This window comes from Panthera onca, chromosome B3, assembly GCF_046562875.1.
Source record: "Panthera onca isolate mPanOnc1 chromosome B3, mPanOnc1 haplotype 2, whole genome shotgun sequence".
NCBI lineage: Eukaryota > Metazoa > Chordata > Mammalia > Carnivora > Felidae > Panthera > Panthera onca.
Genome location: NC_138344.1, coordinates 83572202 through 83590719, shown reverse-complemented (window position 1 = coordinate 83590719; position 18518 = coordinate 83572202). Strand labels below are relative to the sequence as shown.

General features: G+C 43.7%; 1 protein-coding gene and 1 non-coding gene across 2 annotated transcripts in view; one reads left to right on the top strand and one right to left on the bottom strand.

Annotated features, from left to right (window-relative positions):
- SNX6 (sorting nexin 6) overlaps window positions 1-15039 on the top strand; it is a 61004-nt gene extending 45965 nt beyond the window's left edge. Inside the window, exons 11-14 of the mRNA XM_078448329.2 lie at window positions 4050-4136; window positions 6762-6921; window positions 7009-7094; window positions 14293-15039. Coding sequence (XP_078304455.1) covers window positions 4050-4136; window positions 6762-6921; window positions 7009-7094; window positions 14293-14346 — 387 coding nt within the window. The 3' untranslated portion in view covers window positions 14347-15039. The remainder of the gene's footprint in view (window positions 1-4049; window positions 4137-6761; window positions 6922-7008; window positions 7095-14292) is intronic.
- Window positions 15040-17380: 2341 nt separating this feature from the next.
- LOC145715583 (U1 spliceosomal RNA) lies at window positions 17381-17544 on the bottom strand. Its single transcript, XR_014137867.1, has one exon. It is a non-coding gene; the product is annotated as a U1 spliceosomal RNA (small nuclear RNA).
- Between the last annotated feature and the right edge of the window lie 974 nt (window positions 17545-18518).

Genomic DNA, 18518 nt, shown 5'->3' with positions numbered 1-18518 from the left:
ACTATGCTCCTTGCAGCAAGCAATTTCTCATGAAGGAGATCTAGATGGCACGTTGCCATAGGCACCACAGTCTTCATTTCTTTTGGTGTCTTGGTGTTGTTCTGGTTATTATTGCTGTGGCACAAACCATCCTAAAATCAATAGCTTAAAACGACAGCCATTTTATTATGCTAATGAATTCTTTGGGTCACGAATTCACAAAAGGCAGAACAGAGGTGGCTTGCCTTTACTCCATGATGTCTGGGGCCTCAACAGGGAACATATGAAGGCTGTGGGCTAGAATCCTCTGAAGGCTCTTTCACTCAGATGTCTGGGGGTGATACTGGCTACCAACCGAGACTTTAGCCGGGGCTATTGGCTGTAACATTTGCATGTTGCTTTTCCATGGAGCTGCTTAGGCTTCCTCACAGTATGGTGGCTTGAAAGCAAGCATCCTGAAAAATGGGAAGTGAAAATTGCTAGTTACATTAAGGCCTTGAAACTGGCACAGCATCACTTTTGTATTGATCAAGCAATGTTAGGGCCCAGAATCAAGGGAAGGGAATACATACATACATACCCCTACTCCTTCTTAGTGGAAGGAGAGAGGAGCCATATTTAAAAGCACCCAACTTTAGGGGCGCCTGGGTGGCTTAGTCGGTTAAGCGTCCGACTTCGGCTCAGGTCATGATCTCATGGTCCATGAGTTCGAGCCCCGCGTCGGGCTCTGTGCTGACAGCTCAGAGCCTGGAGCCTGCTTCGGATTCTGTATCTCCCTCTCTCTCTGACCCTCCCCCCATTCATGCTCTGTCTCTCTCTGTCTCAAAAATAAATAAACATTAAAAAAAAAAAAATTTAAAAGCACCCAACTTCCATCTAACATGTTACCTAGATTTATCTAAATCAGTTTATCTAAATTTATGTAAATCAATTTTGAATATATTTTATGTCTGTGCATTTATTGTTAGGTTCATAAGTTTATTTCTCTGCAAGGGAATGTTTCTTAAGCTTCAAGGTTTTTGCTAACTTTTTATTGAAATATATTTTACATATAGGAAAGAGCATATATGAGAAGTATACAGCTCAGTGAAATTTAACAAATTTAACACACCCATATAATGAACACCCAGATCAAGAAATAGAACATTTAGGGGCACCTGGGTGGCTCAGTCGGTTAAGCATCCAACTCTTGATTTTGGTTCAGGTCATGATCTCACGGTTCATGAGTTTGAGCCCCACATTGGGCTCCACAATGACATTGCTAAGCCTGCTTGGGATTCTCTCTACCCCCTCTATTTTGCCCCTCCCCCCTTCTGCACATGCACACTCGCTGATTCTCTCTCTCAAAATAAGTAAACTTAAAAAACAAAAAAAGCATGCCCTGCCCCCCTTCAGCTGCTTTCTGAGTCACCACCTCCTGCAAGGAAAACCACTATCTTAGCTTCTAACAGCAGAGATTAATCTTATTTTCATATTTTATGTAAATGCTTCATGCACTATGTATTCTTTTATGTCTGGTTCCATTTACTCAGCATTACATACAAAAGATTCATCTGTGTTCGTTTTTTTTTTTTTCCTTTTTCAGAAGAGAGAGAAGTACTTTTCCTTTTTTTTTTTTCTTTTCAGTTCATTTACTTTGAAAGAGAGAGAGAGCTGGAGAGGAGCAGAGAGAGGGAGAGAGAGAATCCCAAGTAGGCTCCACACTACAGCATGGAGCCCCATGCAGAGCTCAAACTCATGAACCATGAGAAACCTGAGCCAAAATCCAGAGTCGGATGCTTAACTGAGCCACGAAGGCACCCCTGCATTTTTTGTTTTTTGGGGTTTTTTTGGTTTGGTTTTAAGTTTATTTACTGAGAGAGAGAGAGAGAGTATGCGCGAACGAGTGCACAAGTGGGGGGAGGGGCAGAGAGCGAGGAAGAGAGAAAGAATCCCAAGCAGGCTCCATGCTACCAGCACAGTGCCCGGCTGGGGGCTCAGTCTCACAAACCATGAGATCATGATCTGAGCCAAAATGAAGAATCAAACACTTAGCTGACTGAACCACCCAGGAGCCCCGATTCATCCATGTTGTTGCATGTAGGTATAGTTCCTTCATTCCTTCATTCATTGCTATATACCTTTCCTTGGCAAGAATATGACTAAATGTATTCATTTGTCCTACTGTTGGTAGGCATTTGGATCGTTTCTAGTTTGTGGCTCTTTACAAATAGTACTTCTAAGACCATTCTTAGATAGTTTCAGCTGAAAACAGGTAGATACTTGTTCGGTATATATAACCAGGAGGGGAATTAGGGGTCTTACGGTATCCATGTGAAAAGCTTTCATAGATCGTGCCAAACCGTTTCCCAAAGCGATTGTACCAACTTACATTCCCATCAGAATAAATGTGAGCATTGGGGTTGCTACACAGCTTGCAGTACTTGCTGTTGTCTTTTTTTAGTTATTCTGTTGGATGTATAGGGTTTTTATCTTTAATTTTTTTTAATGTTTTTATTTATTTTTGAAGGAGAGAGAGAGAGACAGAGCATGAGTGGGGGAGGAACAGAGAGAGAGGGAGACACAGAATTCAAAGTAGGCTCCATACTGAGCTGTCAGCACAGAGCCGGATGTGGGGCTTGAACTCACAAACTGAGATCATGACCTGAGCCGAAGTTGGATGCTTAACTGACTGAGCACCCAGGTGCCCTGGATGTGTAGGGTTTTTAAATTGTAACTTTAGGGGCGCCTGGGTGGCGCAGTCGGTTAAGCGTCCGACTTCAGCCAGGTCACGATCTCGCGGTCCGTGAGTTCGAGCCCCGCGTCAGGCTCTGGGCTGATGGCTCAGAGCCTGGAGCCTGATTCCGATTCTGTGTCTCCCTCTCTCTCTGCCCCTCCCCCGTTCATGCTCTGTCTCTCTCTGTCCCAAAAATAAATAAAAACCGTTGAAAAAAAAAAAATTTAAAAAAAAAAAAAAAAAAAAAAAATAAATTGTAACTTTATTTCAACAGGAATTTCAGACCCACAGAAACATTGTGAGAATAGTACAAGGAATTCCTATACATGGGTCACCCAGATTTCCTGAATGTTAACATTTTCTACATTGCTTAAAGTGCTTTTTCCCCAAAATGTCCATATTCATTCTGTTTCTGCCCTTTGTGCACATCTGTCTTTTTTTTAAAGATAAGAATTAGGGGCACCTGGGTGGCTCAGTCAGTAAAACCTCCAACTCCTGATTTCAGCACAGGTCATGATCTCATGGTTCGTGGGATCGAGTCCTTTGTTGGGCTCTGCGCTGAGTGCAAAGTCTGCTTGAGGTTCCCTCCCTCTATCTCATTCTCAAAATAAATAAACATTTTTTTAAAAAGATAAGAATTTTAATATAGTCAATACAGTTATCAATGATTTCCCTTGATGTCACCAAATTCTTGCTATATACATGTTCCCAGTTGCCTCAAATGGCTTTTTACAGTGGAGTTCATCTGACTTAGATTCCAACAAGGTCCCTATATTATATTTGGTTGACATAATACATCTTTATCCTCTGTCTCTCCAGACTGAAGAGTTGCATCTTTTTAGTCTGAAGTGGCTGTTTCCCATTTTATCCCAACTCAAACTAACCACATCTGTTTATTACTCTGTGGTGTCTTCAGGCACATTTTGGTAATGTTTTGACTGTATTTTCTGGTTGTTCTCAGTAGGCAGATTGGTTTGTTACCTAGCCTACCATCGTTAGCCTCTAACGCTTTAAAATCATGTGTACATATCATTGAAAGGAAGTAACAAGAGAAAATGTAAGTGCTGAAAGATGGTACTGAAACACAGTCTAGCTGGGAACTTGAATCAGATATCGAGTCCTTCCATAAACTCACTAATTTCATTTGATCTCCTTCTTTTTTCTGTTCATTTCTTGTCATAATCATGAAGAAAAGTAATAGGCTAGTAGAAAGGAGAGGGTGGGGAAACTTAGGTTAAATAGGAGTGGATACTATAGATATTTATAACTTTAATTTTTTTACAGTAATTGAGAAAGAAAATGTGGGGTATAGACCATGTGTTAATTAAATGCCTGGTTTTTTCCCCTTTTTCAGAAAATAGAAGCACGAGTGTCTGCTGATGAGGACCTCAAACTTTCTGACCTTTTAAAATATTACTTAAGGGAATCTCAAGCTGCTAAGGTAACTTGACTGTTCACTGTTTTTTAAAAAGGACTGTTTTATTAAAAGCCATCTCTTTAGAAGTTAGATTTAAGGTTATTAAAAATTATTTGTTGATTTTAAATTATATTCTCAAGTGTTAATTTTTTTCTCCTTTTATAAATTGTAGGTCAGGGAACCCCACATAAATGTTTCCTCTATTGGGGTGCCTGACTGGCTCAGTTGGTAGAGCATGCAACTCTAAATGTTGGGGTCATGACTTCATGCCCCGTGTTGGGCCTAGTGCTTATTTAAAAGAATAAAAACTTGGGGCACTTGGGTGGCTCTGTCAGTTATGCATCCGGCTTTGGCTCAGGTCATGATCTTGTGGTTCATGAGTTCGAGCCCCACATTAGGCTCTGCGCTGACAGCTTGGAGCCTGGAACCTGCCTCGGATTCTGTGTCTCCCTTTCTCTCTGTCCTTTCCCGGCTTGTGCACACATGTGCTCTCTCACTCTGTCTCTCAAAAAATAAACATTTTTTTTAAAATTATTAAAAATAATAATAAAATTAAAAAATAACTAAAAATAATGTCTCCTCTATAAGCTTCTGATACAGTATAGATTAGAATTTTTTTTTTTTTTTAATGAATTTGGTGTAGTCATTCAGGTAAAATGCCTACAAAACAAAAAGTAAACCCCGTAGCTAAAGGAGTCCTAATTTGGTCTATATATATCTTTTGGGGGTAAATGAGCTCTAAAATCAGAATGTGTTTTATTTTAAGGCGACTCAAATTTCCTTTTTTTTTTTGAGAGTGAAGAGGGGGAGTAGGGGCAGAGAGAGAGGGAGACTGAGAATCCCAGCAGGCTCTGCACTATCAGTGCAGAGACCGACCTGGGGCTCAAACCCACCAACCGCAAGATCATGACCTCAGCCAAAATCAAGAGTCAATCACTCAACCAACTGAGCCACCCAGGGAACCCAAATTTCCTTTGGAAGTCTGTGTATGTGCAAGACTAAAACTCTTACTATCCAAAAAATGTTTAACAGAAACAACTGAAAAAAGCACTGAAACTTAGTGGCTCAGATATTCCAAATTTTGTGTTAATTTATGAATCGGTATGTATTGTACAGAAAATTCCCATGTGGTCAGTGGTGATTTGTACACCAGCTTTTCATTCCTTATCAAATTATAAATAGGCCTTGGGGCACCTGGCTGGCTTAGTTTATAGCACATGTGACTCTTGATCTCAGGGTCTTGAGTTCAAGCCCCACATTGGGTGTAGAGATTACTTAAAACATAAAATCATTAGTGGTGCCTGGGTGGCTCAGTTGAATAAGTGTCTGACTCTTGTATTTGGCTCAGGTCATGAACCCACGATTCATGAGCTCAAGCCCCACATCAGTCTCCACGATGATAGTGTGGAGCCTACTTGGGATTTTCTCTCTCCTCCTATCTGCCCCACCCACTCTTGTTCTCTCTCCCAAAACAAATGAACTTAAAAAAAAAAAATTAATAAGTAAGGGGCACCTGGGTGGCTCATTCGGTTAGGTGTCCAACTTTGGCTCAGGTTATGGTCTCATGGTTTGTGGATTCGAGCCCCGCAACGGGCTCTGTGCTGACGGCTCAGAGCATGGACCCTACTTCAGATTCTGTCTCCCATTCTCTCTGCCCTCCCCCGCTTCTGCTCTGTCTCTGTCTCTCTCAAAAGTGAATAAACCTTTTTTAAAAATTGCTTTCAATAATTAATTAAATCTTTATAAAGTAAAACCACAGCATGATACCACTTCACACCACCAGGTGGCTTTAATCAAAAAGATAAGTGTTGCCAAGGATGTGGAGAAATTGGGACACTCGTACAGCGTCTGCAGAAATGTAAAATGGTGCAGCCACTTTGGAAAACAGTCTGGCAGTTTCTCAAAAGGTTGAACATAGAATTACCAAGTGACCCAGCAATTCCACCCCTAAGTAATGAGATAGAAAGAGAAAGGAAGACATGTTCCCACACAGACTTATACACAAATGTTCATAACAGCATTATTCATAATAGGCAGAGTGTGGAAACAAATGTCTCTCCCCTGGTGAACGGACACATCCATGTGGTGTGTCTGTCCTTACGGCGAAATATTATTTAACAGTCAAGAGGAATGAAGTACTGATTCAGTTATAACATGAATGAACTCGAAACTTTATGCTGTGTGAAGAAAGCCAGACAGAAAAAGCCACATATTACGTGATTCCATTTTTGTTTTCATGGCACACCCAGAATAGGCAAATCTATAGAGACAGAAAGCAGATCAGCGGTTGTCTAGGGTTGGGGGGGGGAGGGGTTGGGGGGGTGGCAAGGAGGAAATGAAGAATGACTGCTGATGGATGTGGGGTTTCTTTTTGATCGACAAAAATGCTCCAAAATTGATGGTGGTGATGGTTATACAACTCTGCCAGCACACCAAAAACCTGTGAATTGTGCACTTGGAACGAGTTGTCTGTGTGTGAATTACATCTCCGTAAAGCTGTTATAAAGGCCATTTGGAGGGTGACTGGCATGTGATCTTCATGGCGTAAGCGTTAGCTCTGATGATGATGGGGGCAGTGGGGTGGTGGTGGTTGCCCGTAACTGTTCGAAACACGCAGTGTGTCTTACTGTGAAGCATTCTGTTGTATAGGATCTCCTCTATCGAAGATCTAGGTCACTAGTGGATTATGAAAATGCTAATAAAGCACTGGATAAAGCAAGAGCGAAAAATAAAGATGTTCTTCAGGCTGAGACATCCCAACAATTATGTTGTCAGAAATTTGAAAAAATATCTGAATCTGCAAAACAAGGTACTGTTATATTAACCTTTAATTATACGGTATACCTTCAACTATTATGTGAATTAAATAGTTAATCCTAATTTCTTTTGTTCACAGAACTTATAGATTTTAAGACGAGAAGAGTTGCCGCATTCAGAAAAAATTTAGTGGAACTGGCAGAGTTAGAACTGAAGCATGCAAAGGTTAGTGTCATAGTCAAGGTTTAATATTTTACGTGACTTATAATTTAGAAATGAGTCAGTCTTGGGACACCTGGGTCCTCACGATTGGTGAGTTTCAAGTCCCACGTTAGGCTGTGCGGCCCCCTTTCAGATCCTCTGTCCCCCCTCTGTGCCCTTCCCCCGCAAAAGTAAAAAAATACACATTAAAAAGAAGAGGGAGGGAGGGAGGGAGAGAGAGAGAGAGAGAAAGAAAGAAAGAAAGAAAGAAAAGAAAGAAAAGAAAGAAATGAATGAATGAATGAATGAATGAATTATGGGGTGCCTGGCCGGCTCATTCGGTGGAGCATGTGACTCTTGATCTCCTGGATGTGAGTTTGAGCCCCACGTTGGGTGTTGGGTGTAGAGATTACTTAAAAAAAAAGAAAGAGGGGAAGGCAGGGAGGAAGGAAGGAGTCAGTTATGGAATTGATAATAATCCTTTAATGACAGTTTCTTTCTGGAGGGATATTGGAAGAACCATTCCTGGATTAGAATGAATTATAATTGGAATGCTAATTTTTGAAGATCATTTTAGTACTTCAGAATAATTTAATGTTAGTAAATAAATGTCCTTCGCCCAGGGTTTTTTATAGTGTTTGTTTCCTCCAGATTCAGCCCTTTCTTGTAGTTAAGATAAAGCTTGGCCCAAGCCTTCTAATAAGGTTAGAACTAGAGAATCTTAGAATTGCCAGCGAACTTAAAGATCATCTAATTCAAGCAAGAATAATACGTACAATTTCTCTAAGCGGTCAGCTCTGCAAGACCCTAGTACCTAATATGGAAACCAGTATCATTTTTGACTGCTTAAAAAAGATAAATCTATCTTTAATAAAAACTTCTTTAAAAATTCAATATTTGCTGGCTTCAATCAGAAGGACTGAAAGTAAAAATATATTCAAAATTCCCCAAATTATAAGTATTAAAGAAATTTAAATAAACTTGTTAGTGTTTTGTTTTGTTTTGTTAATATATTTATAGTATTTACACTTTGAAAGTCATTAAAAAGCTTGAGACTCTACTAAGACGTTCGGGACACTCCATAACGCACAGAAAGCTGCTTGTGTGTCACTTTGACAAATTGGTCAGAGTTTTGTCATGTGAAATAAGAAAGATAAATTTGACGGATGCCTGGGTGGCTCTGTCGTTTGAGGATCCGACTCTTGGTTTTGGTCAGGTCATGGTCTGTCTCACAGTTTGTCAGCTGGAGGAGCCCTGCGTCCAACTCTGCGTGGAGTCTGCTTGGGGTTCTCTCTCTCTCCCTGCCCCTCCCCGCTCGTGCGCTCGCTCGCTCGCGCTCTCTGTCTCTCTCAAACTCTCAAAATAAATGGGTTGGCTTTAAAAAAAGAAAGAAAAATGAATTTAATTTCTCCCACAGAAACATTTGGATATATTACCCTCAAATATTTGAATATATTCTCTCCTACAAGCTAGACATCTTTGAGCTAAATATATTTTATCCCATACATTTCAATAAGCTTTTTATATTATTACACTAGGTCATTGCTGTTTTCAAATATTGCATGCAGGGGCCCCTTGGTGGCTCAGTTGGGTAGGCCTCTGTCTTTGGCTCAGGTCACGATCTCACGATCTCACAGTTCGTGAGTTCGAGCCCGACGTCGGGCTCTGTGCTGACAGCTCAGAGCCTGGAATTGCTTCGGATTCTGTGTCTCCCTCTTTTCTCTCTCTGCCCCTCCCCTGCTCATGCTCTGTCTCTCTCCGTCTCTATGTCTCTCTCTCTCTCTCTCTTTCTCAAAAAAAAAAAAGTAAATAAACATTAAAATTTTTTTTTTCAATATTGCACCCAGAAATGGAAACACCTTTCCATACGTGGACTTATTATTGTATACGTTTCTTCTTACGGCAGTTTTAGAGGCATAAGGGTTTTTTGTGTTTTTTCTTTTTTTTTCTTTTTCTTTTTGCTTTTCGTATAAGGGTTTGTTTTTTTGTTTTTTGGTTCTTTTGTGTTTTGTTTTTTTTTTTAGCACCATCTTACACCAGCTTGATTTGGCTTATAATCACACATCTTCTCCTCCTTCTCCTCCTCCTTCTTGGTCTGTTTTCGAGCCTCCAACCTATAGTTGTGTGTTTAATTCTTTGTAGTAATAGTTTTCATTTTTGTGGTAAAAAACACATAAATGTACCGTCTTACCCACTTTTAAAGTGTACGGTTCAGCCTTGTTAAGTATATTCACATCGTCGTGCAACAGGTCTCTAGAACTGTTTCGTGTACGGAGCATTTAATTTTTAAAATGAAGTTGCAGGCCACAGTTATGTCTGTCAAATTGTAGCTTGCTAGTTTCAGCCCAGCGTGAGATCTTTTGGAAACTTCGATTTGATCATATAGTAGTTGACTAGGAGAGTGGTTATTACTCCCAAGTGATGGACATTTGTAGTTTGTATGAACTTCCCTTTTATGTCGTCATCTAAGTTTTACTTTAAAAGATTGATCGGGACCAAAGGAGTCAACATTGGTTCATCTAATTGGATAAGTGCACGGTACCCAAAAAGGCTGAATTTTTAGTTCCCTCCCTTTCTTTCTATACTAATTGATATTAAGTTATTAATGAGTATTCTTTGGTGATGGTTATTTGGGTAGCTAGGAATTCACCTATTTATACTATCATCAAGCGTTTCCCTTTTATCTGTGATGGATACAAGAAGCATCCAATTCCTCATTACAATGAAGCTATATATTACGGATTTCCTGGTCTAATCACCCTCTCAAAAGAAAATACTTCGATAAGGTTGGCACGATTTATTGTTACTGCACCCGTGTTGGTTTCTAATGTTCACCATGTTTGTTCTTTGTAAGGAGGTTATAAAATCTATTCAGGATTTTGTTAATAGGTTTAAGGAAGGATTAGCAAATTACAGTCTGCCTGTTTTTGTGTAGCCTGTGAGCCAAGAATGGCGTTGGTTTTTTGAGAGGGAGAGAGAGATAGAGCACGAGCAGGGAAGGGGCAGAGAGAGACAGGGAGAGAGAGAGGGAGAGAGGGAGAGAGGGAGAGAGGGAGAGAGAGAGAGAGAGAGAGAGAGAGAGAAAACGAACACCAAGCAGGCTTCTCACTGTCAGCGTGAAGCCCGATGTAGGGCTTGAACTCCCTAACCGCCAGACCATGACCTGAGCCGAAACCCAAGAGTCAGACACCTACCCGAAAGAGCCACCCAGGTGTCCCGGAGAGAGAGTATGTTAAGCAGGCTCCACGCCCAGTGCAGAATCCCAGGCGGGGCTGATCTCACGACCAACCGTGAGATCATGACCTGAGCCGAAATCGAGAGTCGGACGACGCTTGACCGACTGAGCCACCCAGGTGCCCCTCAGTGGTTCTTTAAAAAAAGGCGAAAGAATATTTCATGACACGTGATAATTACGTGAAATTTAGATTTCATCTGTAAGTGAAGTTTTACTGGAATACAGCCAAGCTCGTTCCTTTGTGCCCTGTCTGTGGTTGCTTTCATACTACAGCAAAACAGAGACCACATGTCTCTCAAAGTCTAAAATGTTTACTATGTGTTTACTAAGCCCTTTACAGAGAGTTTGCTGACCCTTACTATATACATGGTTGTCAGCCTCTGGTTTCCAGATTTCTGTGCTTTTCAGGTCCTTTCTGAAATGTGTTCTCTGATGGGTCTTCTACTCCAGTGGCTCTCTCGACTAGAGGCAGTTTTGCCTCCCGGGAGACATTTAGCAATTTCTGGAGACGTGTCTGGTAGTCACAACGGAGGATGGGTGGGTTTACGACCGGTATGTAGGGCGCAGAGGGCAGGAATGCTGCTAAACTTTTGACAGGGCACAGGAGAGCCCCCATTGGAAAGGATTCCACAGCCCCAAATACGTCAAGTGTGCCGAGACTGAGGGACACTGAGACTGGATGGCTCAGTCGGTGGAGCGTGCAACTCGTGTTCTCAGGGTTGTAGGTCCGAGCCCCACGTCGGGTGTAGAGATGACTTTAAAAATAAAATCGTTCAGGGGCGCCTGGGTGGCTCAGTCAGTCAAGCATCCGCCTCTTGACCTACCTAAGAAAATGATAATAAATTTTAAAAATAATGATAAAATAAACTTTTTTTTTAAATGGGGGGTAGGGTGGGTGGTGCCTGGCTGGCTCGGTCGGAAGAACGTGTGACTCTCGATCTCGGAGTTGCCAGTTCAAGCCCCACGTTGGGTGTAGAGAGATTACTTTAATAAACAAAACTTGGGGCGCCTGGGTGGCTCAGTCAGTTAAGCGTCTGACTCTTGGTTTCCGCTCATGTCATGATCTCACGGGTTTGTGAGTTCGAGCCCCGTGTCCAGCTCTGCACTGATAACCGTGGAGCGTGCTTGGGATTCTCTTCTCTCTCTCTCTCTCTCTCTCTCTCTCTCTCTCTCTCTCTGTGTGTCTCTCTCTCTCTCAAAAATAAAATAAAATAAACATTTAAAAAAATAATAAAGCTTAAAAAAAACAAAAAAAAACACCGAGGTTGAGAAACCCTGCCCTCTTGTCTGAGGTTTCTTGATGATTTTGCAAATCTGAACAAAGTCCCATTTTGGTCCCAGAATCCATATAAGTTATCCCAAAGAGATTAGACATTGGTTAAATTTACATCCAGATGGTTTAAAACCACTTAGGATTTCATTCATTATAACCGGGATATGTCTTGCCATGTATTGGAACCTGGTTATAACAGAAAATTAGGTCATTTGGTCACTTTTGTGTCCTTGAAGATAGTCTCAGATACTTTATTAATGAAGCACAGAATGTATGATAAAGGCAGCGGACCAAAAAAAAGGTGATGCTACTGCTGCCTATGAGGGCGTGGAGTCCTCGTGCCTGGTGGGTAAGTGTGGACCAGGGTACACCCTTCTGCAGGGCTTTGGCAGTGTGTCAAGTGCAGGATGTGTATCCTTGGACTTAGTCCCACTGGAGGGATATACCTTTAAGAAGATCATGTCAGAAATACAGACAGGCTCAGAATCATCTGTCACAGTTCCATCGTTATACTGGCACAATATTGACAGTTACTGGGGCACTTGAAATTCTTAAATGTTTATTGTCACCCAATTTCAGGCGCTCAGTAAAGTTGCAAGAAAAGTACAAAGAATCCCTGGATAGTTGTCACTAGAGTCCTCAAATGTGCATATTGTCATGTTCGCTCTGTCCTCCCCTCCCCCTCTTCCTCCCTCCCTCTTTACTTTTCCTCTTTACACAGTACACACACACACCACACCCCTACCCTTATACATACCTGTTTTTGTCTTAAACCATTCAGGTTGCAGATAGGAAGTCTCTTGGCTCTTAAACACTTCAGTGTCGATTTCCTAACACCAAATAATTCTCTTGAATACTTGGAGCAATTACAAAGATCAGGAAATTACTATGGATACAGTACTATTATCTAATCCACAGACTTTTATGCCACCAGTTGTCTAATAATGAATAATGTCTTTAGTGGCAAAAGGATACTCAAGATAATACATGACATTCGGCGCACAGGTCTTTTTATTTATTTTTTAAGTTTATGTATTTATTTTGAGAGAGCGAGCGAGAGAGAGCACGAGCGCACACGTGGGAGAAGGGGAGAGGCAGAGCGAGCGAGCGAGCGAGCGAGCGAGAGAGAGAGAGAAAATCCCAAGGCAGGCTCCGGCGCTGTCAGGGTGGGGTGGGGGAGGGCTCCAACTCAGGAAACCGAGACTGTGAGATTGTGACCTGAGCAGAAACCGAGAGTCGGACACTTAACCGACAGAGCCACCCAGGCGTGACTTTTCGTTTTTATTGGGATGAGCTCTACACCCGCTGTAGGGCTTGAATTCAAGACCCCCAGGATCGAGAGAGTCGAGAGTCGCGCACTCTACCAACTGGGCCAGCCAGGTGCCCTCCCCGCCCCGCACCCCCGGCACGTGTTGTTTTAGACTTCCTGAACCTGGAAAGTTCCTGAGTCTTTGTATTTCATAACATTGGACACTGAAAAGCACAGGTCTGTAAAATGTCCCTCGCTTTGGGTTCGTCTAGTTATTGAGTTTAGATTCCCCACCTGTGGCAGGAATCGCCCAGAAGTGGTGCTCGGACCTTCTCGTTGCTGCATCCTTTCAGGAGGTACATGCTGTTGATGAGTTGCCTCGCTGGCAATGTCTGACTTTGATCATTTGGTTCAAGTGATGATGTCTGCAGGTTTCTCAGTGGCCAAGTTACTACACTTTGAAATGAAGAAGTATTCTGTGGGGAGATACTTGGGACTGTGTAAATACCCCATCGCTTACCCAGCACTGTCCCATAGAATTTTGTGTGATGATGGAAGTATTCTGTCATCAGCACTGTCTGGTACGGTAGCCACTAAGTAGCCACACGTGGCCGTCAAACGCTTACACTTGAAATGTGGGTGGTGCAACTGAGAAACTGAGTTTTTATTTAACTTTAATTAACAGAAATTTAAATTTTCCATCGCCCTACGTACCTAATGGCTACGGTATTGGCATTTCAGCCTTATGCTCAAAGCCACCGTTCATGACTTTTGCCTCAGTCGATTATTGTGGTGGCTGCCAGACGGTCACTTTTCTAATCGCATCGTTTTAGTTGGCTTTCTACTTACTGGAAGGAAGAGGTTTTCCTTTACCCCATGTATTTATTGGTGTAATCCATATATGCTTACATTTGTCCGGACACGTGTCTAAATGTGGATGCCAGCGCCCATGCTTTACAAATGGGTACGTAGGTCTGTCTGAATGTTACAGATTGCCGTTGTACGGGAACTTACGGCTATGTGTATAAAAACTGGTATCACTCACTACTTTAGTCGTGAAAGCATATGTTATAATTTAATATACCTCTACTCTAATACACAGATTTTAACGGCTAGAGGAAAGTGATAAGAACCGGTCTTGCAAAACGTCCGGTAGTTTGACTTGGACACACAGGGCATGTTTCATCCCTCATTAGAATCATGCCGAGTAATTCAAAACCATAATACTGATCTAGACGGAAATGTCCTGAAGAAATCTGGTGTGTGGAAAACATTGTACGTGAAACAAATGATACGGTTTTATGTCTTTAAACCCGTACGTGTGTGGATAGTGAGTAGCTGTTTCCGGAGTTCTGTTGTCTTAATAAAGGTGGCGTTAGTTACGGGATTCCCAGCGCTGTTATATTTTCACTGCAACTCTTCCAGGCTGTCTGCACTTCATGATTTATTTTCCCTTCCTTTTTAGGGTAACCTACAGTTGCTGCAGAACTGCTTGGCAGTGTTAAATGGAGACACATAAGCCACACTCCGCCTTTGGTTAAAAAGGGCTGCCTTCCTTCAGATTTTATTTTTGTTTTCTTAATGAGATTAGGCATTTACTGCTCACTGGAAACAAAAGAAACAGCTGACCAAGTGCATCTACTCTCCTTTTTTTCTGAGAAGCGATGGAGCGGTGCCGTCCACGGGTTTTGCGGGTCCGTCCGTCTGTGTGGTGGAACGCTGCCCTCCTGCAGCTCCCCGTGTGCTCCCTGGGACGGTTGTCCATCACCGTGCGCTCCTCCTCTTCCGAAGCCCAGCGTTCAGTCCTTTTTTTAAGTAGCCTCTGTAACCGTCTTTATTTTCTGAATAGCGTTCCTTACGGCTGCCAATCTTATTTCCCTTTAAGTAATTTCTGATGTTTAACCCTTTCAAAGATGCATTGTTCAGACAAGATAAAGGTTGCCATTACCTTTTGTTTTCTCTTGGTGTTTTTGTTATGTTTTGTTTTGTTTTTTTAAAAACATTGTATGCCACCTTAGTTCATCCATGTATCCTGGTAAAAGCATCTTAATCAGACTTATTTTTAATTAATGAACATTTCTTAGAAGTTTTGGGACAGACTTTATGTAATCTTTATAAGTATGATTTCTGATGAAAAGCAACTGCATTAGTATGTTTGCCTTAAACTTGTAGACTAAACCGACTATTGTCAAATAAACCGTGGTAACAGTGATAGTTTTTAACTCTGTGGTCATTGTATCACTCTAAAATTTGGAGTAGCTATAATCAATCTACTCCTTCGTTATGCTTTACAGTGCAGGTCTTTTCTCTTTTTTCTCTGAAAATGGCATGTTGAACCAGGTTCACCAATCCCCTTATGAAAGAATGAACTGCTTCTCTGTGTGCTCTCAGCCTTTCCTAGAAGATGGAATTGGGCAGAGGCAGGTTCGAAACAGCTGTTTCTAAAATACAGGAGGCAGCAGAATGGTCCGTCTGTGATGGTTTCCTGAATTCCATCCCTAGCCGGGCCAGTTAACCCTGCGACACGCCATCGAGCCACTTGATAGTTCTACTAGTGTACAGATTGGTATGGAGAGAGAAAGAGTGCTGTAAGGAACAGCCCTGGGGGGGGGGGGGGGGGGGGGGGGGGGAGTTGGAATATTTGGAATGGAAGGCTCCAAAAAGGATACTAGTTACCATACAAATATGATTGGCCTTTTTAATGTGAATTATCGCCGCGTCATTTCTAATTTAAAATTCGATTGTGTGGTTTGGTTTTTTTCACTGTCTAACTTTTCTTCCAGTTGGAAACCACAGGTATTTGGGTTGGTCACCTTGTAGGTGGGTTCCTCGTTTACATTTTCCCCACCCCTGGTCTAGGTCTTCTGAGTAGTCACCATCATCCCAGCCTTGCTCTCCAGCATGTTCTCTTGCCTTACTGGTGTGCTGGTTCACATTTCTCTCTTTCACTGGCGTTGTTCCCTGGTTATTCCCTGATGTCGTTTGTACTACCCCCCCGGTTGCCTGAGAAATCTGTGTGTTTGGTCCTCCTGTGTGTCCCCTTCACTGGTGAGAAGACACCCACGCGATGCTCACCAGTGGGTGAACGGGACAGAGAGCCCTGGCTTCCGGACTCGGGTGCAGTCCCTTCGCCGGCTGCCCTTGTGGCCTAGGCAGGTTTGGTTCGCTTGACCTCTGTCTGCCTCAGTTTCTCTACTACAAAGGACATACTGACCTACCTACCTCACAGGGGTGTTGTGAGGATTAATAAACATTGGTACAGTGCTTTGAAAATGTGAAGGTGCTGTGTAAATGCTAAGAAACAGCAAGTACGGGGCAAAAGGCAGTAATACAGTGTTGCACCTATCCATCAGCTAATCTGCTTGTTTGTACCAAGGGGGCCTTATTCCGGGCAAGGGTAGGAGAGTGGTAGGTACATCCCTTGGTCCCTGGTTTACATGTTTACGGTGTCTGTTGGGGTGGGGGTAGAGTGGAAGCAGCAAGTTACATATTAGTGCGGGGCAGGGTGCTTAACAAAAACACACATAAATGAGCTGGCCGCACTATCCAAGGACCCTGTCACAAAACACACAAAGAAGGTGAAGAGTGTAGGTTACTCCCTCAAGGGCATACTTTAGGAAAGATGCTACTTTGTACCTCCAGAACAATGGAAGTATTCCACAGCTCAGCTGCTGGTTCCCCGGAAAACAAAACCAAACCAAAAACTGGTTTCAATATTCTCATGGTGTGGCATTTACGAAACATTTAGGGACCATCTTGTGCCTGGGGGACACAAAGGAGAAAGAGGAAGACGCCCAGTAACAGAGACAAAGCCCTGCACTGGGTAGTAGTACAGGGTTTCTCCCACAGGTGTCTTTACTGCACGCTCTGAGAGGAAGAGAGTGACGGGAGCAGTAGGAATGAACGACCCAGGAGAAATGAAGGTGGCGGGGTTGGTGGCAGTGAAGGTGGACGATGGTAAAGAAAGGAAATTGCAAAAGAAAGCGGGGGTTCCCGGGCCGCTAAGGCCCGTGAGGCTTAAAGACTGGGCGAGGTTCTCCTCTGCCCCTAGTTTGGGAAAGCGCCTACAACACAGATTCCGTGGTGAACTACTACAGAAGCTGAGCTCAAACAGACCTTTTTGAAGGGAGGCACTACGCACAACTTAACAAAGCAGGGTGGTGGATTTCAAGGAGACACTGCGGGGGGGGGGGGGGGGGGGGGGAAGGGGGGGAACGAGGTGTCGCAGAACTTACAAAGAAAAGAAAGTAACCACGAACCCAAGATGTACTTCTGCGCCGTCTCCGGGGCCCCCGCAAACTCGCACGAGCCCGCGTATCACCACGTCCTCAGACGACCGGAAAAGCCTTCTCCGCGCTGCCGCAGCACACGGGATACAAGCGGCGAAAACGAGACAAAGAAAAAAAAAAGCAAAGTAAAAGCCGAAAAACGCGCGCCTACTTCCTGTCAGGCTTGTTTTGGGCGTCCTAGGACCCCTTACCACGAGAAATAACGCAGCGACAACAGCGCCGTCGTGGCGAAGCTTGAGTTCTTCCCTTCAGACCACGAAAAGTCAGGGGAAAGCGCGAACGCAGTCCCCCACTACCACAAATTATGCAGTCGAGTTTCCCACATTTGGGGAAATCGCAGGGGTCAGCACATCCGGAGTGCAATGGATAAGCCTCGCCCTGGGAAAACCACCTTCGTGATCATGGTATCTCCCCTGCCAGGTAAGTATGAGTTGCCCGACCCGCCTCGACCCACACCCTCGCGCTCGCCACGCTTCTTACACACGGTCACTTGCCCCACGCGGCTTCCGCGCCCCGGTTGCCCGCAGCACCCCCTCAGCTCCAACCTCTCCCGGCCGCAAAACAACGGCGGGCGCCTTGCCTAACCCCCACGCGGGACGTGCGCGCCCAGGCGGTCCGGGACCGGCAGCCTCTGCGCGCTTGTTCATCTACATACGCCACGCCTTGTCGCGCGCTTCCCAGCGTCGCGGCTCCAGCTCTGGGACAACGGATGTGCTAGTGTCCCGGCAGACCGCCGGTGCCTGGAGCGAAGGATGGGGGGAGGGCGGCGAGGAGTCGGGACCCGGAGGGGAGACCCGAGAAGACGGGGTCCCGCGGCGTCCAGAAGTTGCAGGCCCCACCGAGGCGGTGGGTTAAGTCTCCCCTTCCTTGCAACGAAAATTACATGCAATACGCAACAGAGAATCAACTCAACCTTAAATACTAAGAGTTTTGTCACCAATTTAACATGAAATTGTCTTAATCCTCAGTATGACCTTTCGGGTTACGTAGTAACCTAATCTTGCGACAACGAAAGGAAAATTTGAACAGAGGGCGTCAGTCAGGACAAGGCGTCCATTCTCTAGAGTAGATGTGTGGGCTGGGGAGGGGCGTCGAATGGTCTCCGAAAATCAAATGAACGGAAATATCACGTTTTCATCCTGTGGGGTTCGGCTGCCTCTTTCAGCCTGCCCGGATTTGTCTTTTCCTCTTCTGTACAAGAAGATTCTTTCCGGAGATCGAGTGGAGGTAAAGGTAAATATCCTCTTCAGATAGGGGCAAAATGATTGAAGTGTTGTGTGTTCCTGGGTGATCGGGTCCCTGGAGCAAAGCAAGGCAAGAGACAGGACTAGAGATTATTGGGTCAGCAAAGACTGCTCTGAGGTTCTAGCAGCATCAAGATCCGAGTTAACGTGTTGTACAT